Here is a 24,203-nt window from a genome sequence, read left to right on the forward strand (position 1 = left end):
CTTCCCGTGTAACGCAATCGTCTCTCCCTGGTTGCTTCTTACTTCTCGCTCCCACCACCACAAGAAACACAATTAGCTGCTACTATACAACACAATCACTCGTTCATCATGGTTAGCACTAGTACCACCAATGACATGATCACCGAGGAGCCAAGCTCCCCAAAACAGATCCCTCGTCTAACAAGAAGGCTGACCGGGTTCTTGCCCAGCGAAATCAAATCCATCGATTCCATCATCCCCTTGAAATCTCGTTCCCTTTGGACGAAGCATCAAGTGCAAAAGTTCACGGAAGGTGAAGACTTCCAGGACAGATTCATCGATCACGTGGAGACCACTCTGGGTAGATCTCTTTACAATTGTGATGATTTAGCCGCTTACGAAGCTACTTCAATGAGTGTTCGTGATAATTTGATCATTGACTGGAACAAGACCCAGCAAAAGTTTACCACTAGAGATCCAAAGAGAGTCTATTATCTTTCTTTGGAGTTTTTGATGGGGAGAGCACTGGATAACGCCTTGATTAATATGGATATCTCGAAGGACACTTCTAAGGATACCAATATTGACGGCGCGAAAGTGGAAAAGGATACCGCGGTTAAGGAACCAAGAAAAATGATTGATTCTGCCTTGGATGACTTAGGATTCAAATTGGAAGATGTCTTGGAACAAGAACCTGATGCCGGGTTGGGTAATGGTGGGTTAGGTCGTTTGGCTGCCTGCTTTGTCGATTCAATGGCTACAGAAAATATCCCTGCTTGGGGGTATGGGTTACGTTACCAATACGGTATCTTTGCCCAAAAGATTATCGATGGTTATCAAGTGGAAACTCCAGATTATTGGTTGAATTTCGGTAATGCTTGGGAAATTGAACGTAATGAAGTGCAAATTCCAGTGACTTTCTATGGGTACGTCGATAGACCAGATAAGAATGGTTCCACTTTGGCTCCATCTCAATGGATCGGTAGTGAACGAGTTCTTGCCGTTGCTTATGATTTCCCAGTCCCAGGTTTCAAGACTAATAATGTCAATAATTTGAGATTATGGCAAGCACGTCCAACTACTGAATTCGATTTCGCCAAATTTAACAGTGGTGACTATAAGAATTCTGTAGCACAACAACAACGTGCTGAATCCATCACTGCTTGTTTGTATCCAAATGATAATTTCGAACAAGGTAAAGAATTAAGATTGAAACAACAATATTTCTGGTGTAGTGCTTCATTGCATGATATCGTGAGAAGATTCAAGAAGAGTAAGAGACCATGGAGTGAATTCCCTGTACAAATTGCCATTCAATTAAATGATACTCATCCAACTTTAGCCATTGTGGAATTACAAAGAATCTTAGTCGATTTGGAAAAATTGGACTGGCATAAGGCTTGGGACATTTGTCAAAATACTTTTGCATACACTAACCATACTGTCATGCAAGAAGCTTTGGAAAAATGGCCAATTAGTTTATTCGGTCACTTGTTACCAAGACATTTGGAAATCATTTACGATATTAATTGGTTCTTCTTACAAGATGTTGCTAAGAAATTCCCTAAGGATGTCGATTTATTAAACCGTATTTCCATCATTGAAGAAAATTCTTCTGAAAGACAAATTAGAATGGCTTTCTTGGCCATTGTTGGTTCTCATAAGGTCAATGGTGTCGCTGAATTACATTCTGAATTAATCAAGACTACTATCTTTGCTGATTTTGTCAAATTCTACGGTCCATCCAAATTTACTAATGTCACTAACGGTATTACTCCAAGAAGATGGTTGAAACAAGCAAATCCAAAGTTGGCTGACTTGATCAGTACCACTTTGAATGATCCAAATGAAGACTATTTGTTAAACATGGCTAATTTGACTCAATTGGCTAAATTCGCAGATGATAAGAAATTCCAAGAAAAATGGAACGAAGTGAAACATCAAAATAAGGTTCGTTTGGCTGATTTAATTAAGAAATTGAATGATGGTGTCGATATCATTGATAGAGAACATATTGGTGAAACTTTATTCGATATTCAAGTGAAACGTATTCATGAATATAAACGTCAACAATTGAATGTATTTGGTGTGATTTATCGTTACTTGGCCATCAAGACCATGATTGAAAATGGTGCCTCGATTGAAGAAGTTTCCAAGAAGTACCCACGTAAGGTTTCCATCTTTGGTGGTAAGAGTGCTCCAGGTTACTACATGGCTAAATTAATTATTAAGTTGATTAACTCTGTTGCTGAAGTGGTTAACAATGATCCAGAAATCGAAGATTTAATTAAGGTCGTCTTTGTCCCAGAATATAATGTCTCCAAGGCTGAAATTATTATCCCTGCCAGTGATTTAAGTGAACATATTTCTACTGCTGGTACTGAAGCCTCTGGTACTTCCAACATGAAATTCGTCATGAACGGTGGTTTGATTATTGGTACTGTCGATGGTGCTAATGTTGAAATTACAAGAGAAATTGGTGAAGACAACATTTTCTTATTCGGTAATCTAAGTGAAAATGTGGAAGAATTAAGATACAACCATCAATACCATGCCCAAGCTTTACCAACTGATCTATCCAAGGTCTTAGAATACGTTGAAAATGGTACTTTCTCCCCAGAAAATCCAAACGAATTCAAACCATTGGTTGATAGTATTAAGCTTCACGGTGATTACTATTTGGTTAGTGACGATTTCGATTCTTACATTGCCACTCAAGAATTGGTTGATCAAGTGTATCATAATCAAAAGAGTGAATGGATCAAGAAATGTATCCTAAGTGTAGCAAACGTTGGTTTCTTTAGTAGTGATCGTTGTATTGAAGAATACGCTGACACAATCTGGAACGTTGAACCTGTTAAATAAATAATCAATCCTTGATAGATTTTGATGAATTTTTTATTTCTCTGTCTACTATTTTTATGTTTAATGACTTCTATATTTATATAAGATTTTAAAACAATACTTTTATTTTATTAATTTGATTGAAGTTGATTGATAAGGTGGGAAGTAACTGTTTAGGCTCTATTCGAATGCATGTGAGAATAATTCTTCCCATTTAGGGGAAGAGATGAAACTCATTTAAAAAATCTTTATAAAAATCCAAGGCATTTTATATATAAGTATTCTTTTCCCAATTACGTAATCATCTTCCGTTTTGTGCCAAATGAGCGCATGAATTATGAAGATTAATGGCACAAACTCCAAATGTAACGCTTTCCCCAAATATGTAACTTGATTCACTTCTTAGACTTAAACATCCCAAGGACAGCAATAAAAGAGTTACACCAACTCCATAGAAGTTAATGATAAATTGAGGCTGTCAAAAAGAGAAAGAGTAATTTTATAGCTATATTATAACAAAATGAGAAAAACAATCGATGGGTCTGAATTAATAATCTCAACATTTGTCATTTGAAATACTTGTTACAATCTGAGTTTCAAAAACTTATTGATATCACAGGCATGAAAAAGTAAGGGTTATGCTAGCTGCAAAAATTCTCAATAAAATGAAAAACCACATTTCTAATTCATACTTTTTTCCTAAACTATTGGCGATCAATGGAGTAGGTGCCCTTTCCCAAACTCATCCGGCTGAATATAATCAAAAATAATGAAGAGATGCAAGACATTAGACTGTGTTTTTCTTATACAATATCGGTTATCAACATTCTAGGAGCCTTGTGTTTCTTGTCGAGAAGGAAAAAGTATGAATTAGAAATGTGGCTTTTCATTTTATTGGGAATTATTGCAGCTAGCATAACTCTTACTTTTTCATGATTGTGATATCGGTAAGTTTTTGAAACTCAAATTGTGACAAAAACTCTTTTTAAATAACAACTTATCTTATCTGTTCAGATCCATCGAATGTTTTTATTATTTCATACTAATATTCAATAGCTTTACTCTTTTTTTTTGACAGCCTCTTAGTTGGATGTGTCTGAAGTTCTTTGGGTATTAAATGATAAAAAAACAATGGGGGTCGGACTTTGAACAACGATTAGGTAAGCTATCTTTGGAGATTTAAAAAAGGTTCACGAGCAAATAAGGAAACATATATAAGCTAAACTCCCTCAAGCAAATACACGATTGAGTGCTCAACTTTTGAAGAGATTAAATTTTGCATTAATAAAAACACTAATGAATAATGAGTTCTATTAAAATAAATATTATTGGGATACCAGGTCTTGAAAAAAGATATACTCTCAAAAAATGAAAGTGATAGAAATTCTGAGTATTCCATTGAGGAAGAAAATTGACCATACCCTAAATCATAGTTTGATACCATTTTTCTATTATTATTAATATGGTTTGGATGATATGCTTCTTACCTGGCTTATTCACCTACTTGAATTTCATTAATTCTGTCTACTCTGAAGGAATGCGTATAATTACAATAGTTGTTGATATTATAACAGCTGTATGCTAGATTATCATGATCATTCAGTTATTTTGGAAATTAATGCCAGCATCTAAGACAAAACTGTTGATCTTTGTTATTTTTTTCCTTCTCAATTTTTACCAGTGTCCTTTACGTAGTTGCCTTTTGTATTTTTTAGCAAATTAGCTCGTATACAATTTCTCTAAATTAACAATTTTGGTGAAACTAAGTCATGATAAGGTATTAAATTGCCTGGAAGTTCAGAGTAAGCCTTTTGCTCACCTTGCTCTCTATTATTTTGTTGCATTCATCTTCTTTACACTAGTCCAACTGTTCATTATAGTTTTCACAATTTTATCTAGCATAGTAGTTTTTCACATTTCTTCAATGTATTTCCTAAATTGGTTAACGTATTAATCGTCTAGATTTAACACACCGTTCCAAGGGAAATGATCTTCGGATGTAAAAGAACACTCTCAAAATCTGTAAGACTTTATTAGGGAGTACTAGTCGGAACACTCGAGAAAACTTGTACAACTTGACTAACCGGAACACATGATCAGCCGGAACACAAAGTTGTTTGGAACTAAATTTAGTAAATTAATCATCAACATTTGTTGGGAACATAGTATAATGTTCATCAACATCCATTGGTAAACGAAACGTAAGTAAAGCCAGTCATAAATACAATATATAGCACGTGACAAAACTATTTTTACAGTAATATCGGTCATAATACAAAAATTGTAAAATATATGCCATCTTAGTATAGTGGTTAGTACACATCGTTGTGGCCGATGAAACCCAGGTTCGATTCTTGGAGATGGCATTTATTTTTTACCATGATAACCCCAGATGTTCATATTGTGATATTTTTTTTGAAAGATATTGGTGAAAGACATACCCGCACGAGCAAGGTGACTGGGTTTTTGTAAATTGATGAGCAAGTGACAGTATGCACAGGATATATGTATGATATTGATTCAATCGATTGATGATTAATAAGTAAATAATTCTGTGGATAATGCATGCATTTTACATATAGTTTAAAAAGAATTTGTAAGCTAGACCTTCCTTTTTTTGATAATTAGCAATGGGAAAAGTTAAGGTTATAATCATAATTTTGGAATCTTTAGACTCTTGGAGATCAAGCCACATCCATGGATAAAAAATATTAGAACCACAGGATGAAATTCTAAAAATTTACCCTCTCTAATGATCCCCAATGGTATATTATCAGAAATACGATCACATTTCACGAATAATGCCATTCCCAATACCAATACTAAACTTGTTGGAATTGGTAACCCTTCAAAATATTTAGATTTCCCTGAAACATCCTTCGGTAATTGATTCACAGTGACATTAAATCTTGCCAATCTGGTTAATCCACATAAGATGAAATAGGAAAGTACAATAACATCTACTGTTGTTTGGAATCCAATAGCAAATGCAATCGTCGCAGGGGCCACACCAAAGGAGATCATATCTGCTAATGAATCCAACTCTTGACCCATTAAGGAGGCTCTATGTCTTAACCTTGCAACTCTACCATCTAGGAAATCAAAACACATTCCTAGAAATATAAAAAAATGTGCTCTCTGAACGTAATGAGGTTTCCCAGTCAATGTAAATCTGAGACAACTGATGATAGAATAGAATCCCGAGAATCCATTTAGCATTGTAATATAGTCTGCTAAATGTAAGTTTCTTATCATGGAAAAATGTAAGTTATCATCAGTGAATTTTTGGAGATCTGTGTCATTTGGGGGAGGCAAAGGAGATGTGTCCATTGAAAATATGCTGGATGCTCTTCTGCTTAACACTGGACTTAAAGAGCCGTTCATTGGTGAATCGAATTCGTCGTTGCCATCGACGAAGGGGTTCTCATTCAGTAGGTGGCTCTGTTCGGGAATCATATTTACGATATTTGTTAATACGTATATATAGGACAATGTATAAATTTTACAAGAGCAATGAATGAAGGGACTTTGTGATAGGCTTGATGTTTCCCAGAATTTATTTGACACGATTGTTTGTTTTGTTTTTGCTTTGTGTTTCGCGGATCTTGTTTCTCGAGTTTTTATTTGCCATGTGAAATAGAGGAGGCAGTAAACAAGAAATGTCTACATAGAACAGTTAAATACTACGTAAATATATTTGTAGTAATACTAAATCAGGTGGGAATGAATTTCCTTGGAGAAAAAACTTCCTGTTGTAATAATTATATCGCTGATCCATGGGTTTCTCAGGCAGAAAACATACATTATTCCACTTGATGCCATTGAGTCACCTAAACTCAATAAATACATTCACACTTGGTTATATTGATATAATCATCTTTATCACTTTAGATTTTGTCGATTTCACTACTTTAGCTTCCCAAAATAGATAAATTCAGTTTTACCCTAAATTGACCTATCTTAAGCCTTCCTGCTACCCTAATAAACTTTAGATGAAACCCTTATATATTTATTAAGGTAAGGGTTACCCCATACGTTAGACAGGAAAAATTTCCTTGTCGGCCCAAGCCCTAACCAAGCCCGCAGCCCCCCTTTAACCTCGAGAAACGGGCCACTTGGCGAGTTTCTTCAACTGCAACAAGTTGACAATTAACTTCTTCCACTGAAACATTTATCGCTGTACATTCAATAATCAGAACCAATCGTCTGCAATTGAGCTTTACGATACAGTCTCTCCCTCAACCTCTGTATAGAAACTCAAGAACAACAAGAACAATAACATGAGTGATCTGCCTATTGAATTTACAGAATTGGTCGATTTAACCTCTCTAGGGATTTCCCCTCAATCCCTGGACTTTAGATCAACCACCTTCGAAAGTGACCACTATGTTACCGTAAGAGAATCCCATGATGGTTCCAATTCGGTGTCTATCGTCGATCTAGCCAATGGAAATCAAGTGACTAAGAAAAACATGGGTGGTGATTCTGCCATAATGCATCCAAATCAAATGGTTATCTCCGTGAGAGCTAATGGAACCATTGTGCAAATCTTCAATTTGGAGACAAAGACAAAATTGAAATCGTTTACCCTAACGGAACCAATCATTTTCTGGAAATGGTTAAATGATGAAACTTTAGGTTTAGTTACATCTCAATCAGTCTTGATCTGCAATGTCTTTGATGGCGTTGTAGATGCCAGACCTACCGTCTTGACCGCAAGACACGCAAATTTGAACAATACCCAAATTATTAACTTTGTCGCAAACGCTAAACTAGATTGGTTTGCTGTGGTGGGTATATTACAAGAAAATGGTCGTATTGCCGGTAAGATTCAATTATTTTCCAAACAACGTAATATTTCTCAAGCAATTGACGGACACGTCGCTATCTTCACAAACATCTTATTGGAAGGTAATGGAAGTAGTCCTGTTCAAGTCTTCGTGACAGGTAATAGAAACGCTACTACTGGAACAGGTGAATTGAGAATCATTGAAATCGACCATGATCAATCATTGCCTACTCAATATCAAAAGAAAAATAGCGAAATTTTTTTCCCACCTGATGCTACTAATGATTTCCCAATTGCTGTGCAAGTTTCAGAAAAATATGGTATTGTTTACTTATTGACCAAATATGGGTTCATTCACCTATATGAACTAGAAACTGGTACCAATCTATTTGTTAACAGAATTACAGCAGAATCTGTCTTTACCGCAACTTCATATCATGAAAAAAATGGTATTGCCTGTATTAACAAGAAGGGTCAAGTTTTAGCAGTGGAAATTTCAACTTCTCAAATCGTTCCATATATCCTAAATAAGTTATCAAATGTTTCCTTAGCGCTAACTGTGGCAACAAGAGGTGGTCTTCCAGGTGCTGATGATTTATTTACAAAGCAATTTGAATCCTTATTGGCACAAAACGATTACCAAAATGCTGCCAAGATTGCAGCTTCATCACAATCATTAAGAAACCAAAACACTATCAATAGATTGAAAAATATTCAAGCTGCACCAGGTGCCATTTCTCCAATCCTATTATATTTCTCCACTTTATTGGATAAGGGGAAATTAAATAAAGAAGAAACTATTGAGTTAGCTAGACCAGTCTTACAGCAGGACAGAAAACAACTATTTGAAAAATGGTTGAAAGAAGATAAATTGGAATGTTCTGAAGAATTAGGTGACATCGTTAAGCCATTCGACACCACATTATCATTGGCATGTTATTTAAGAGCACAATGTCATCCAAAGGTTATCTCATCATTGGCTGAATTGCAACAATTTGAAAAAATTATTCCATATTGTCAAAAAGTGAATTTCCAACCAAACTTCTTAGTTCTAATTTCTACCATTGCCAGAACTTCTCCAGATAGAGCTTCTGAGTTTGCCATCTCTTTGTTACAAAATCCTGAAACCGCCCAACAATTGGATATTGAAAAGATTGCTGATATTTTCTTCTCTCAAAACCATATCCAACAAGGTACTTCTCTATTATTAGATGCTCTAAAATCTGACACTCCAGATCAAGGTCATTTGCAAACCCGTGTCTTGGAAGTCAACTTATTACATGCTCCACAAGTGGCTGATGCTATCATGGGTAACAATATTTTCTCCCATTATGATAAACCAACTATTGCCTCTTTAGCTGAAAAGGCAAATTTATACCAGAGAGCTTTGGAGAACTATACCGATATTACAGATATTAAGAGATGTATTGTTCATACTGATGCCTTACCAATTGACTGGTTAATTGCTTATTTTGGTAAATTAAATGTGGAACAATCTTTAGCATGTTTGAGAGCCTTAATGGACAACAATTTGCAAGCTAATATTCAAATTATCGTGCAAGTGGCGACTAAATATTCCGATTTATTAGGTTCTGCTACCTTGATTAAGATGTTCGAAGACTATAAGGCCACTGAAGGTTTATACTATTATTTGGCCTCCTTAGTGAACTTAACTGAAGATAAGGATGTTGTTTACAAATATATTGAAGCTGCTGCCAAGATGAATCAATTCACCGAGATTGAAAGAATTGTCAGAGATAACAATGTCTATGACCCAGAAAGAGTTAAGAACTTCTTGAAGGACGCCAACTTGAACGACCAAATTCCATTGGTTGTTGTTTGTGACCGTTTCAACTTTGTTCATGAATTAATTCTTTATTTATACAAATCTCAAAATTTGAAATTCATTGAAACTTATGTCCAACAAATTAATCCATCAAGAACTGCCCAAGTTATTGGCGCCTTATTAGATATGGACTGTGATGAGAAATTCATTCAAGACTTGTTACAATCAGTTCTAGGCCAAGTTCCAATTGCTGAGTTAACTACTGAAGTGGAAAAGAGAAATAAATTGAAACTATTATTGCCCTTCCTGGAAGCTACTCTAAATCAAGGTGTTCAAGACCAAGCTGTCTACAATGCTCTTGCTAAAATCTACATCGATTCGAATAATTCTCCAGAGAAGTTCTTAAAAGAAAACGACCAATACGATACTTTAGATGTTGGTCGTTACTGTGAAAAGAGAGATCCATACTTAGCTTATATCGCATATGACAAAGGTTCCAATGATGATGATTTAATCAGAATCACCAATGAAAACACCATGTACAAATACCAAGCTAGGTATTTGTTAAAACGTTCTGATCCAGAATTATGGAATAAAGTTTTGAACCCTGAAAATGTTCATAGACGTCAACTGATTGATTCTGTTATCTCTGTTGGTATTCCTGAATTGACTGATCCTGAACCAGTTTCTTTAACCGTTCAAGCTTTCATGAGTAACGATTTGAAGCTGGAATTAATCGAATTGTTAGAAAAGATTATCTTAGAACCTTCTCCATTCAATGATAATGTTGCTCTACAAGGACTATTACTTTTGTCTGCAATTAAGTACGAACCAACCAAAGTTTCCAACTATATTGAGAAGTTAGATAACTACGATGCTGATGAAATTGCTCCATTGTGTATTGCCAACGATTTGAAGGAAGAAGCCTTTGAAATCTATGATAAGCACGAAATGTACAGTAAGGCCTTGGGTGTCTTGGTTGAAGAAATCATGTCTTTGGATAGAGCTGCTACCTACGTTGACAAAATTAATACTCCAGAATTGTGGTCCCAATTGGGTACTGCTCAATTAGATGGGTTACGTATTCCAGATGCTATTGATTCTTACATCAAGGCAGAAGATCCATCTAAGTTTGAAAATGTTATTGACATTGCTGAACAAGCTGAAAAATATGAAGAGTTAATCCCATACTTGCTGATGGCAAGAAAGACCTTGAAGGAATCCAAGATTGACGGTTCTTTAATTTTGGCCTATGCTCAACTGGACAAGATTCATGAAATTGAAAATATCTTAGCCGGTTCAAATGTTGCCAATTTGGATAATGTAGGTGATAAATTGTTTGAATTGAAGAATTATAAGGCTGCAAGATTATGTTATGCTAGTATTTCCAACTATTCTAAATTGGCATCTACTTTAGTTTACTTGGATGATTACCAAGGAGCTGTTGACACTGCCAGAAAGGCTTCAAATATCAAGGTTTGGAAATTAGTTAATGATGCTTGTATTGAAAAGAAGGAGTTTAGATTAGCACAAATCTGTGGTCTAAACTTGATTATTCATGCGGAGGAATTAGATGAATTGGTTAATAAGTATGAGACCAATGGTTACTTTGATGAATTAATTTCTTTGTTTGAAGCTGGTATGGGTCTTGAAAGAGCTCATATGGGTATGTTTACCGAATTAGCCGTTCTTTACTCCAAATATGAACCAAAGAAGACCTTTGAACATTTAAAATTATTCTGGTCAAGAATTAATATTCCTAAGGTCATCAGAGCTGTGGAAGACGCCCATCTATGGCAAGAACTGGTATTCCTATATGCTCATTATGATGAATGGGACAATGCTGCTTTGGTCATGATCGATAAATCTACGAAGGATCTGGATCATTCTTATTTCAAGGAGGTTATTGTGAAGGTTTCCAATCTGGAAATTTACTACAAGGCTATTAACTTTTATGTTAAAGAACATCCATCTTTGTTAATTGATCTGCTATCTGTTTTAACTCCAAGATTAGATATTCCAAGAACTGTAAAGATCTTTGCCAAATCTGATAACTTACCTCTAATTAAGCCATTCTTAATTAACATTCTACCAAAGAATAACTCTGTGGTTAACGAAGCTTATCACGAATTAGTTATTGAGGAAGAAGATTACAAGGCTCTACAAGATGCTGTCGATGCTTATGATAAGTTTGACCAATTGGGTCTTGCTGCCACATTAGAAACTCATGATCTAATCTTTTTCAAGAAGATTGCCGCACTGTTATACCGTAGAAATAAGAAATGGGCCAAGTGTTTGACTATCTTGAAGAATGAGAAGCTTTGGAAGGATGCAATTGAAACCGCTGCAATTTCTCAGGACCCTAAAGTTGCAGAAGATTTATTATCGTACTTTGTGGAAACTGGCAACAAGGAAGCATTTGTTGCTCTGTTGTATTCAGCATACCACCTCATCCAATATGACGTTGTTTTAGAACTTTCATGGTTGAATTCCTTAGATGATTATATTAAGCCTTATGAAATTTCCATTAAGAAGGAACAACAAACAAATATTCAAAAACTTTCGGAGCAACTAGCTGAAAAATCTGGTGAAGCAGGAGCAAATGCCTCTGGTCAACCTTTGATGTTAATGAATAGCGCTAACACTAATGGTTTCAATGGTGGATTTTAACTGATGAACAAGAAAGTTGAATTTAGATTTGAGGGAATCTAAGCGACTTACTATTTTCTGTTTTTTTTTCATACCATTTCAAGACACCATGTGTGTAACTTTTTTATACCTGGACAAGGGAGTTTTATAAATTGTAAAATATCTTAATATAGTTGTATATCTTTAATGACACAATATCTACTTAAAGTTTCATTCTGTGTGGGTCCAATCTCCTCAGTATTACTCCAACAGTTGCAACGGCTGAAGGAAGAATGGATTATACTGCTGTCAAGAGGAGTTAGAGAATGGGTCAAAAATGGCCATTGTTCGCATTCGGAGATTCCCTTTTGCGAAATCGGAAATTCGGGCGAAAAGGATCAAGTAAAAAGAAGAAAAAGAGGTGATGGGCTAAAGGAACAGAATAGTCTTCCAGAAATTACTTTGTGAACTGGCTATATTGCTGTTCAATGTCCGATTTTCATTGTTTGAAATTTTGATGTCTGTCATGACACAATATCTTATGTTCTAGTATTACTGAGATTTATCAACTAATGTCCATGTATGTCCGAAGATGTTATTTCCTTTCTTGTTATATATTTGAGACGTTTCTAAACGTCAACGAGGAGCGTGTATTAGATGAGTTTTTGAATAAGGTTCTGGATGCATAAGTACTCTCACCGGACTTTGTGGGCGTACGCCTATGTCTAGTTAGACGTTCGTCATCCATCACAGGTGGTTCCAATGTCTCAGTGATGCCTTCGTCATCCATGAGGGTGTTGGCAACCTTGACAATATCGGCACCTGTGTCCACTTCTTCTTCTACCTCTTTTACAGAGTCTTCGAACTTGGATCCACACGGAATGACGTTCCAAACTTTGGAATAAATCCCCAACCCACACGAGTAGATACCCGAGAAGTTGAGCCTTACATCTTTATTCATATTGACATCAAAATTGCAATGTGAAAAAAATCGATAGATTTTATAAGGTTGGTCTTCATAAGGAATTTCTTCCAAGGTGCTTCTGACTCGCATATTTGTTTGGATGAGCAGCCTACGCATCTGCCATGCAGTCGGAGGCTCACCCCTCCTCTTCAATTCTTCATACATATGCACCCAGATGTCCCAAAATGGGTAATTTACTATATCGTTCGTCCCGGTCATAAGCACAGCTGGTGGGTTCTTACCTAGCAAGCGGTCTGATCGGACACTAGCAATACGAAGATTAGCAATTTGGTGGGTTCGGACAGGCTCTTCTCCATATATTCGATCCATCTTGGGAGCATAGGACTTCAAAGGTGGCGCTTCTTTGGCCAGGATAGAGTTGAGCCTCTCATATCCACCAGCTTCAATGATCTTCTTTTCCACTACTTTCTCCAGCCCCCACTTGTCGCTATTGGAAAACCTAAACAGAAAATACCTGTTCCGAACCCAGGGACCACGTATTATCAAAACCTCAGTCGTCTTGTATCGTAGAGTAGTTTCAGTCGCATCTCTATTTTCCTTTTCGTCCTCGTTATCACCGTCATAAAGCATATGTATTTCGTCAAAGAGGTTGCAAAGCACTGGATGCCTAGAGACCATGATGTTGTAGTAGTCGTTAAGGCGCCACTCTTCTTCAAACGACGCACACTCTTGGAGTTGCTTCCGTTTCTCCAGCTCTGAGCAGGTGCATCTGGGCGTGCATCCGTCTCTCGTAATCCTAACACAAACCATAACCTAAAAAAGAAGTGTGAAACTAACGAATTGTGGATGTACAGTCTACCTGATATCTGTATAAGATTTGCTTCGTTGTAGTTGCATTGAAGATGATCGAAAAAGGACAATGGTCAGTGGAAAGAAAGGAAGGGCACTGAAATTTTATAGCGCAATGAAAAAAATGTCAGTAAATAAGATGAATAGTAGTAACTCAACAGTCTGGCGGATAAAAACCTATAATAACTCTGTAAAATACCTTAATCTACACAACATGCACAGGTGATGAGTTGGCTTGGGTAATATATAAAATAACCAATTGTGACGACTTCTCTGGTTTTAGAAAGATTATGGACCACATGCAGACACTCTAATCCCGATGTCTATCTATATATTAATTTGAAGAGTTCATCGCAAGTAAAAATATCTAGCTAAGCATTTAAGACATATTTTGTGACCTAGAAAACAAAGACAAGAAATGAGTTTATTTCCACCTTTTCAAGAACGTAGGAGAGTGTAAATCGTTGGACCGAATAAGCGGAAAAGTATTCACAGTAGTATATTATAGAGATGAATCGGTTTTCGTTGCTTTGACATTGGTAATAATTTACAATAAATGCTTGTAGATGATATTTTTGCGTACTAGTAACCGGAAAAATTTTGATTCCTTTGTAAACTAAACAATTCAACGTTATTCATGTTCCTTGGTACTATCAATTTCCATAAACGAAATTAAATTAAAGTTAAAGGAACTAGCAGGTTACTTAGGTACATCATTGAATCATTAAGTCGTATATGTGTCTAATTCTGACAACCTTTACTACAAAAACCCTGGAAATGAAAGAAAAGCTCATCTTAGGCCCGTGTCTGGAAGTGTCAGCCATATCTGACTAGAACAACCTCAATCAGCAAACAAGTGGAAGTAGTCTTAGTTTGAAAATATGCGTAACCTACAAATAAATTGAAATTTTAGTCTGATCATAACTTGTTCATAACTTATGCCATACTTCCATATCCCTCAGGGTTTATACGTGCCTTTCCCTTTACGTATAAAAGGTGCCAGAGACTTCTGTTTAACCCACCGACGTTCTATTTTATCTAAATCCTCTAATGTACGGTTAATTATCATTGTCTTTAAAATGATATTACGTATGGTTTCTTTTGAAAAATATGTCGTAATGCCATATAACCTTTATTTCCCTTCGGTCGAATATTGATGAAGGAGCAAATAGGTCAAGGCAATTAACTCTTCACATAGCACAACCTTCCTACTCTCTAAATGAGTACTCTCTTCTGATTGACAAACACCAAACTCTACAATCAATCACAGTCTTGCAAGTTACTTAAATGCCTATCAAGATTACGAGAGACGGATGCACGCCCAGATGCACCTGCTCAGAGCTGGAGAAACGGAAGCAACTCCAAGAGTGTGCGTCGTTTGAAGAAGAGTGGCGCCTTAACGACTACTACAACATCATGGTCTCTAGGCATCCAGTGCTTTGCAACCTCTTTGACGAAATACATATGCTTTATGACGGTGATAACGAGGACGAAAAGGAAAATAGAGATGCGACTGAAACTACTCTACGATACAAGACGACTGAGGTTTTGATAATACGTGGTCCCTGGGTTCGGAACAGGTATTTTCTGTTTAGGTTTTCCAATAGCGACAAGTGGGGGCTGGAGAAAGTAGTGGAAAAGAAGATCATTGAAGCTGGTGGATATGAGAGGCTCAACTCTATCCTGGCCAAAGAAGCGCCACCTTTGAAGTCCTATGCTCCCAAGATGGATCGAATATATGGAGAAGAGCCTGTCCGAACCCACCAAATTGCTAATCTTCGTATTGCTAGTGTCCGATCAGACCGCTTGCTAGGTAAGAACCCACCAGCTGTGCTTATGACCGGGACGAACGATATAGTAAATTACCCATTTTGGGACATCTGGGTGCATATGTATGAAGAATTGAAGAGGAGGGGTGAGCCTCCGACTGCATGGCAGATGCGTAGGCTGCTCATCCAAACAAATATGCGAGTCAGAAGCACCTTGGAAGAAATTCCTTATGAAGACCAACCTTATAAAATCTATCGATTTTTTTCACATTGCAATTTTGATGTCAATATGAATAAAGATGTAAGGCTCAACTTCTCGGGTATCTACTCGTGTGGGTTGGGGATTTATTCCAAAGTTTGGAACGTCATTCCGTGTGGATCCAAGTTCGAAGACTCTGTAAAAGAGGTAGAAGAAGAAGTGGACACAGGTGCCGATATTGTCAAGGTTGCCAACACCCTCATGGATGACGAAGGCATCACTGAGACATTGGAACCACCTGTGATGGATGACGAACGTCTAACTAGACATAGGCGTACGCCCACAAAGTCCGGTGAGAGTACTTATGCATCCAGAACCTTATTCAAAAACTCATCTAATACACGCTCCTCGTTGACGTTTTAGAAACGTCTCAAATATATAACAAGAAAGGAAATAACATCTTCGGACATACATGGACATTAGTTGATAAATCTCAGTAATACTAGAACATAAGATATTGTGTCATGACAGACATCAAAATTTCAAACAATGAAAATCGGACATTGAACAGCAATATAGCCAGTTCACAAAGTAATTTCTGGAAGACTATTCTGTTCCTTTAGCCCATCACCTCTTTTTCTTCTTTTTACTCGATCCGACTCGGCCCGAAATTCCGATTTCACAAAAGGGGATCTCCGAATGCGAACAATGGCCATTTTTGACCCATTCTCTAACTCTTCTTGACAGCAGTATAATCCATTCTCCCTTCAGCCCTCTTTAACTGTTGGAGTAATACAAGGGAGATTGGACCCTTTTCCCCAATGAATTAAATACATATAAATACATTGCATTCGTTTGCTTCTTTCTGTTTCCTCGATGCTACGATTTCCTAAAAAAGCAAGCCAACAAACACTTTGATCAAATAACAATGTCTGCTCCACCATCCGAAATTGCGTATGTCTACAGTGGTGATATTGTATCAGACACTAGATCCGAAAGAAAAAAAAAGCCAGTTAACACGGTCCTGGGAGAATTGAAGACTGCATTGGCATCCTGCAGTTTCGAACAACGTCAAAGATACATTTGGCCTGCAGAAGAGTCTTCAGTATCATCTTCACATTCAGTGTTTCTTTTTGATGCCCCTGTTATGCCGGTATATGATGATATCCTGAAGGCATGTTCACTCGAAGGTGACCCCTGTTTCAAAGATGACGGTGCGTACACGTACTACATCAATGACATAAATCTAAACTGGAAGATATATAGGTTCTCTCTCATTGACAATTGTGATAAGCCATGTATTCTCTATGTTTTTTTTTGTGCAGAGGTAACGGTTGTTGTCAGCTTTTTGAGTGCTGGGACGTTTAGTAAACTGGGTGAGTACATGGGTTCATCAGGTAGCATTTCCTCTTTATATAGGTGGATTATCGAAAAAACAAAGGAGAAATTACGCGGATTGAAGGACTCACTTGAGAAAAAATACGACGGCATTCTTAAGGCAGCTCAACAAAGCCGCTGGAATCCAAAATATTATTATAACAAACATCAGATCAAGAAATTCCTGAGAAAGTTGGCCTTTTTACTCTATTGTTCGGAACAATGGTGTTGTATTATGATGAATCTATCTATTTTGTTTAGTGGTAATGGTGTGGAGGATTTTATCGACTCAGAAGTAATTTGGGCAGCCAGTTTTTATAATTTAAGCAAGAACAGAATTAGGAAAATACTCCAAGACCTGAATGATACAGAGCAACAGGTGGAGGACATTGGTAACTATTTAAGAAATACCGGAATCATTACCGATGTTTTGACCGCCACCGGTGCCGGAATAAATTTTGCAAACCCAACAGTTAGTCATTGGTGGGTGGTTGGGACCGGTGTAGTGGGAATTGGGGCGGCCATCCTAAGCTGGGTGATCCATAAAGCTGTTTTGCACGCCCACCTGAATTACCTGACTATGACCAACGAGTTGATGATTTTGTCGTAAAATATATTATAGGCAATTCTCTTTCTGTTCTTCTTCCGACCTATAAAGTTTTCTGGTATTAATTCCAACTTATCCTTGCTGGCAACAGCTCCTTCCTTAGTAGCAGACGCCACTGTCTCCATTAACTGTTTCTTCTTTTTATTGGAACGAAACCTAATCCATGATGTTTAAAGCAGAACCGGTAGTATGAAATTGTGACACATATTTGGTGTGAGACACAATGATACGTGGTGTCCTCCTTACAATGAACATTCTTACATAAAAAATATAATTATTCAAATATAGTTGACACATAAAGATATCCCCATAATTATGATTGTCAGTAACTTTTTCTTACCTAGTGGAAATTCCTTTGACTGCGTACATAAACCGAGTATTCTTACAATTTAAAGAAAAAACTTATATTCCGATAACACGTTCATGATATATGATACAATTAGTTTTACAAAAAAACATAATAACAATAAGGTATTACTAAATTATAGTAGCAGTTCATTCAATCCTTGAGAGTACTAACACGATCAGCCTTGGCTGCCTTTTTTTCAAGTTCATCCCAATCATCACCTTCTTCTTCACTACCTTCACCACTAAAATCATCACCAGCATCACTAATATCATCTTCATCCTCAGAGTAATCATCTTCTTCAGAAAATGCACTTTCATCTGTTGGGTCTTCTTCTGAAGCTTCGTACTCACTAATTTCTTCTTCACTTTCATCTGAAGCTTCATCATCAGAACCTGTGGCTAAGAAATTCCAACCACCATCCAAGAAGAATTGGTGAGGGTCTTCTTGTAATGACTTCATAATTGTAGACCAGTTCAAATTAATAGTCGAAACGGTGTATGGTAAATCCATATCTGTCAACCACTGTTTCAAAAAATCCAATGATTCGATCGGTACTGTATTTATATGGGTGACTGGCTTTTTGAAATCTTTGTAAACAAAGACAATATCGAAATTCTTCAATCCAAATTGAACTCTTTCTAGAATACATATTTCAATTTCTTCTAAGTTGACCACCATGAAGGGTGGTTCCACTAGTTGAACCAAACAATCTGTAGTTGGCATACAGTAGACTGCTGATCTATTAGGAACACCTTGGAACCCTAAATCTCTAAATGTACTTTCCACAGTCAATAGTCCGTTAGAAGCTTCGGCAATTGCATCCGCGAAATATTTGAATTCTTTATCTAATGCTGCTCTTTTCCTCCTTTCTTCTTGTTCTTGTTCTAGTTCATCTTCATCACCATATCTTCTGAACTTATTTTGGCCACGTCTCCCAGTACCTGTTTCGTCAACAGACATATCGGAAGCTTCACGATAAAATTGAATATCTTGAATCTTTTTCTTCCCCATTAGGATAGGGTTCTTTAAATGAATATGAATAATAACAATCAATTCTCCCTTACATGATTGGAAAATAATATTCTTTATATTGGCAAATAAGATATCAATTCTACTATCTGTTCTTAAAGGTGATTGGTATCTGATACCATTTTCATGGATGAAGACAGTACTTGGAACACGCTTAGTGTCTGGACTAGGTCTTACAAAAATTTGATCCAATCTTTTTGTTCTACCTGTTTTGTTTTCGATCAGTTTATCTTGATGGACCACATCTGCAAGAGCCTTACGTTCTTGTTCTCTCTTTGTAGCATCCTTCTTTAAGTCAACAATTTGTTTAAAGGCTTCACTAATTCTATCACCATCTTTAGATCTTAAAGTGATGGAACGAATAAATTGATTTTCTTCAGAATCGTCGTAAGGTAATTCGGTAACTTTCTTAGATGGACCACCTGAAGTACCTGGAGAATGGAAATTCAAACGTAGATAAGTGTATTCACCTTCTTCATTCTTGGACCCATTCTTGTAAGAATTGATATGGAATGGGACAGGTCTACCATAAATTGGTAAAATAATGGTTTGAGTCTTCCAATCCACATGAATCCTCAAATCACGAACATTAGTTGGAATTTGAGTTTCACGTACATAGGATTCATACTTCTTAAAGTATTGACGTGGTTCATTATCGGTACCATTGGCATCAGCTGCACTAAATCTTAATAGACCTTCTCTTTCTAATTTTTCATGTAATTTCCTTTGATTTTCCTTACGAATTAATTCCTTTTGACCTTCGTCGGATTCGCCACGGGCTTCACCACGTAATTTTGTTCTTAAAATCTTGGAATTATTTAAATCGGATTTAGTATTGGAAGCCGCCTTAGCCTTCTTCTTGGTATCTTGGTCATCCTCGTTGTTAAAATAGAAGGAAACTTGAGCTCTCAATTTAGTACAAGTTGTTAAAATCTTGGGAGTTCCAGATTCTTCAGTGGGTAATTGAATGGTATCAGCCAATTGTAAGGCATAGTTATTGCCAGTCTTGGTATCTTTCAAATTATTGAACCCAAAGGAAATATTGAAACAATCACCAGCTTGTAATTTACGATAATCATTCTTTGCGTTTAATACGAAATTGGAATCTCTAAATTCAAGACCGATAAGTGACCCAATATTTTTGGTTAAATGTGTAGCTAATTCTGGTTTTTCCTTTTCCACGTAGGCAAGTACGGATTCATAAACTTCCTTTGGTGTACTACCAATCTTTAAATGATTATCTATTATTTCCTTCTGCAAAATTAACATAAAATCGTAATTATTCACCATTTCTGGAGATGGATCAATTAGGAAAGTTCTTGTCACATTGGAACAGTAATTGTTATAACGAATACCACATGATGCAAGGATACAACCGTTCCCATAGACTTGATCATCATTGGAGCGAGCAGAAACTCTTAAATCGAATTTCTTACCTGATTGAATGATGGGAGAATAAGTCCAATCTAAAAGATCGATATTAAATTTATGACCTGGTGGACATAAACTAGATAAATCAGATGAAATTTTCTTCAAGAATTTAGTATCATCAATTTTATTTTCAATCTTATCTGATAATTTAGCGTTAGTCATCTTTAATTCTTCATCCACAGTACGAACCATTTCATCAGATAATAAATCCATGAATTTATCAGATCCCTTACTGGCCACTGAGATTAAAGCTTGTTCATTTGCATCTTTCACTTCCCAAATCTTGGATAACCCTAGGGAAACATCAATGGTATTGAAACTATGTTCCTTCATTGCGGCATTCCAAATTGGGTTCCATTCATTCATGAATTTCCCCTGGTATGAATCCTTTTCTGGCATTCCAACGTTTTTTCCAGCTTCATTTAACAAAACGATGATATCATCGAATAATTTCTTGTTATGTTCCGGGTCCTTATTATTTCTTTGCCATATTTCCAATTTCACATCATCATTATCTTTAAACATATCCACTGCTTTCATTAAATGCTTAGCCTTGGCCGCAGAAGTGATGATGACTATTTTCTTGGGGACAAAAACGATCAAAGTGGCGGGAAATTCGTAACTTAGTAGCCAATTATGTAAGATAGTAGTCTTTTGGTATGGATTTTCCGCATTAGAGGATCCCAGGACGAATAATAATGAATTTGGTTCATTTTCAAAATTTGGGTATTCCTTGTGTAAGGAGAGGAGTCTCTTTTGGAAAGTTGGGAAATCAATATTTAGATCTTCCATGGTGAAATGAGATGAGATGAGATGAGATGAGTCTTGACTTGACTTGACTTTCTTTTGGCTTGAGTTGTTTAGACAGAGAGATGTACGTGTTTTTGAAGAATTATTTATCAAGTTTTGTTAGTTCAGTTTTTGGAATTTTTCAGGGCTCCCACCCGGGTAACGAAAGAGACGCGAACAGAATAGAAAATTTAATTAGTTAATGTATCTATAAAATTAACGAACGAGTAGATAAGTTATTTATTGCAAGGGGGCATAAAGTATTTGTGTGACATATTTCCTCTTGTATCTGACTATGGATGCGACACATAAAGTGTTATGTTTAATACTACTTGTTGCCAAATGATTCAATATTACGTGATTTGGTATTGGTAAAGCCCCTGAATTATTTTCATTATTTGTTCCCTGTGAATTGGAATAACTGTTTAAGATAACATTTTCCAAATGTGGTGGTAATTGTGGTGGTGTTAACCATGCCATATTTTGATGATTATTTTGTTGTTGATCCAAAGTTAAATAATATTGTTCCATTACCGTTGGATCTGTGAAAACGGCTGGGATATCCTGTGTATATTCGATATTTTTCAATAGTGGTGTTTCGCCACGGAAACGGGTAAATCCATTACCTATATCATCCGGTTCTCTTTCAATTTCCAAAGCGATTCTGGAACGGGCACTTATTGGTTTATCTCTTAATTTATTGTCGTCGTTTAAAGATTGTGTGAATTGTTCTTGTTGTTGGATCACAGGTTGTTGTTGTGTGTTGGTGGTTGGGGCGGTGTTCGATGACGGTGGTTCATTAATTTCCAAATAATTAACGAAATTACCCATTTGATCCGTCGCAGTGGGTAAATAATCACTGAATCTTAATTCATTATCCACGATAAATCTAAATCGATGTGTTCCCGGTGGTAATTGTAATTTGACATGCAGGATGTTTGGTTGATCGGGCATGGGTACTAGGCCAATCATTTTCCTCCAACCTGTGAAGGATCCTGTGACGTACACTTTGTTCCCGCCTTGTTGCCAAGTGATATCGACTGGGACCATATTTGAACGTGTGGAGTTGGTAGGATTGGTAGTGGGAGTGGGAGCAGGTGCAACAGGAGCGGGAGTTTGTTGTTGCTGTTGTTGCTGTTGTTGTTGTTGCTGCATGTTGGAATTACTGCTCACTGAACTTAAATCAGAGTCCGAATCCGAAGCAGAATCCGAGAGTGAGCCTGCACCATGCTCGTTATGGTTTGTGTAAGGAGGTATTTCATCTTCATCCTCGTCGAATATCAAAGCGGATCTATGATGTCTCCCTTGTTGTTGTGGAAGTGTTGTTGCATCCGGTAGTAAGTCTGGTTGTGGTATCAATTCGTTTGTAGTGTTGTCGGCTTCGCCCTCGAGTTCATTGGGACTATCGACGTTCATAGCGGAGAATGATTGAGTCAAGTTTGCATTATCATGTTGTTGGACGTCGTCGTTGTCATGGATGTCTAGCATGGAAGCGTCGTTATTGAAGAGGTTGTTGTTATTGTTGTTGTTTTCGGTCATTGTTTAATGAGTGTGAGGGTGGGGGATGTATATCCCTGCGTTTGCGAATGGTGCGTACGAGTATGTATGGTTGAGTGAGTGAGTGAGTGAGTATGCATGGATAAGAATGGATTGGTTTGGTTTTATTTTATTTTTCGCTGTCGATGGAATATGAATAAATGGGGATTAATGGACACGGGGAAACTGTCATCCGTCACGTCACAAATTCTTGCAAGAACAAAAGAACGAAAGTAATGTATGTATTTATGCGATATGTATATGAATCTATTTGGTTGAACGATTATATATGTCTATTTGGTCCAATATGTTTTTCAAAGGTGGTAGTATGGGTCTATATGGGTCCGCGGCGGGACGTTGGTAATAATAAGACATGGAAGACGATGAAGAAGAGGTATCGGATTCTTCATCGTCTGTGGAGAGAAGGAAATTCATTCTTGGTCTTCTTGAGACGTTTTTTAATGAATAATCAGTGGCGGTTGTAGCTGAAGATTTTTCATTTGATTGTTGTGGGTTTAACAAGGCGTTTAATGTTATATTGCTGGTGCTGGTGCTTGAGTTGTTCTGAGGTCCCATTAGTGGTGAGACAGCAGCGGAGGATGACGATGAAGCAGAAGCAGATGAGGGAGTGGGAGAGGATACCGTTGCGAATGTTTGTGGGAACATTTTGCTCATTGCCTGCAATGAGCTCATGGAAGTTTGTTTGCGTTGAGTTTTCGTTGTCGTTGTTGTCTTCGGAGTATTCAAGACCGAGCATATGGATAACACGGGTTCTGTTTTCTGTTGCACTGGAAGGGAAGGTAATGGTAGTGCGATGGCTTTCAAAAGGATGTTGGATGAATGTATGTTTAGCTGTGGAATATTATTTTCTATGTCTTGCGGCTTGGCAGCGGCTTTCTTTCTTATTCTTCTGGAGGGTAGACCGAGATGAATCCTTATATGTCTTTTCAATTCGTCGCCTCTACTGAAGGACTTGCCACAATGGGCAAACGTACAGGGGTGAGGCTTCTCCCCCGTGTGTGTTCTAACGTGTCTCTTCTTGTGCTCCAGTCTGTGGAAACCTCTGGAACAGATGGGACACCTGAAGGGTCTCTGGAAGTTATCCGGGGCAAACGTGGAAGGGTTGTGGTTCATGGTTTATTTGTTTGTTAGTATATCTGACAAAAGAACGAAATATGTCTTCTCCAGGTTTTGCATTGTTGGGGCAATGTCAGATCAGTATATATATGTGATATATGGATAATAGTTTATACCAGATGAGCATGGCGGCTAATGACGGTCCGCCCAGAAACGGCCGCAGAAGCACCGTACGGGAAC

The 24,203-nt window shown here is 37.1% G+C and overlaps 9 protein-coding genes and 1 non-coding gene across 10 annotated transcripts; 5 read left to right on the forward strand and 5 right to left on the reverse strand.

Moving 5' to 3' along the window:
- Positions 1-108: 108 nt before the first annotated feature.
- GPH1 (glycogen phosphorylase) lies at positions 109-2,844 on the forward strand (the record flags this gene model as incomplete). Its single annotated transcript, XM_003677155.1, has 1 exon — positions 109-2,844. One exon carries the CDS (start codon positions 109-111, stop codon positions 2,842-2,844), a length of 2,736 nt encoding a protein of 911 aa, XP_003677203.1.
- Positions 2,845-5,117: 2,273 nt separating this feature from the next.
- Positions 5,118-5,189, forward strand: NCAS0Ftrna8H. The gene has a single exon. It is a non-coding gene; the product is annotated as a tRNA-His (tRNA).
- Positions 5,190-5,475: 286 nt separating this feature from the next.
- On the reverse strand, positions 5,476-6,279 carry CHO1 (CDP-diacylglycerol-serine O-phosphatidyltransferase; the record flags this gene model as incomplete). The annotated part of the gene is made up of 1 exon (XM_003677156.1): positions 5,476-6,279. The coding sequence occupies one exon, from the start codon at positions 6,277-6,279 to the stop codon at positions 5,476-5,478; it is 804 nt and encodes a 267-aa protein (XP_003677204.1).
- Positions 6,280-7,103: 824 nt separating this feature from the next.
- CHC1 (clathrin heavy chain) lies at positions 7,104-12,068 on the forward strand (the record flags this gene model as incomplete). Its single annotated transcript, XM_003677157.1, has 1 exon — positions 7,104-12,068. The coding sequence occupies one exon, from the start codon at positions 7,104-7,106 to the stop codon at positions 12,066-12,068; it is 4,965 nt and encodes a 1,654-aa protein (XP_003677205.1).
- Positions 12,069-12,636: 568 nt separating this feature from the next.
- Positions 12,637-13,761, reverse strand: NCAS0F03690 (uncharacterized protein; the record flags this gene model as incomplete). The annotated part of the gene is made up of 1 exon (XM_003677158.1): positions 12,637-13,761. One exon carries the CDS (start codon positions 13,759-13,761, stop codon positions 12,637-12,639), a length of 1,125 nt encoding a protein of 374 aa, XP_003677206.1.
- A 1,326-nt stretch (positions 13,762-15,087) lies between these two features.
- On the forward strand, positions 15,088-16,191 carry NCAS0F03700 (uncharacterized protein; the record flags this gene model as incomplete). The annotated part of the gene is made up of 1 exon (XM_003677159.1): positions 15,088-16,191. The coding sequence occupies one exon, from the start codon at positions 15,088-15,090 to the stop codon at positions 16,189-16,191; it is 1,104 nt and encodes a 367-aa protein (XP_003677207.1).
- Positions 16,192-16,696: 505 nt separating this feature from the next.
- Positions 16,697-17,755, forward strand: NCAS0F03710 (uncharacterized protein; the record flags this gene model as incomplete). The annotated part of the gene is made up of 1 exon (XM_003677160.1): positions 16,697-17,755. One exon carries the CDS (start codon positions 16,697-16,699, stop codon positions 17,753-17,755), a length of 1,059 nt encoding a protein of 352 aa, XP_003677208.1.
- Positions 17,756-18,251: 496 nt separating this feature from the next.
- On the reverse strand, positions 18,252-21,353 carry SPT16 (chromatin-remodeling protein SPT16; the record flags this gene model as incomplete). The annotated part of the gene is made up of 1 exon (XM_003677161.1): positions 18,252-21,353. One exon carries the CDS (start codon positions 21,351-21,353, stop codon positions 18,252-18,254), a length of 3,102 nt encoding a protein of 1,033 aa, XP_003677209.1.
- Positions 21,354-21,590: 237 nt separating this feature from the next.
- On the reverse strand, positions 21,591-22,889 carry NCAS0F03730 (protein kinase subunit beta; the record flags this gene model as incomplete). Its single annotated transcript, XM_003677162.1, has 1 exon — positions 21,591-22,889. One exon carries the CDS (start codon positions 22,887-22,889, stop codon positions 21,591-21,593), a length of 1,299 nt encoding a protein of 432 aa, XP_003677210.1.
- A 264-nt stretch (positions 22,890-23,153) lies between these two features.
- On the reverse strand, positions 23,154-24,020 carry MIG3 (Mig3p; the record flags this gene model as incomplete). The annotated part of the gene is made up of 1 exon (XM_003677163.1): positions 23,154-24,020. The coding sequence occupies one exon, from the start codon at positions 24,018-24,020 to the stop codon at positions 23,154-23,156; it is 867 nt and encodes a 288-aa protein (XP_003677211.1).
- Between the last annotated feature and the right edge of the window lie 183 nt (positions 24,021-24,203).

Source organism: Naumovozyma castellii, chromosome 6 (genome assembly GCF_000237345.1).
Source record: "Naumovozyma castellii chromosome 6, complete genome".
Taxonomy (NCBI): domain Eukaryota; kingdom Fungi; phylum Ascomycota; class Saccharomycetes; order Saccharomycetales; family Saccharomycetaceae; genus Naumovozyma; species Naumovozyma castellii.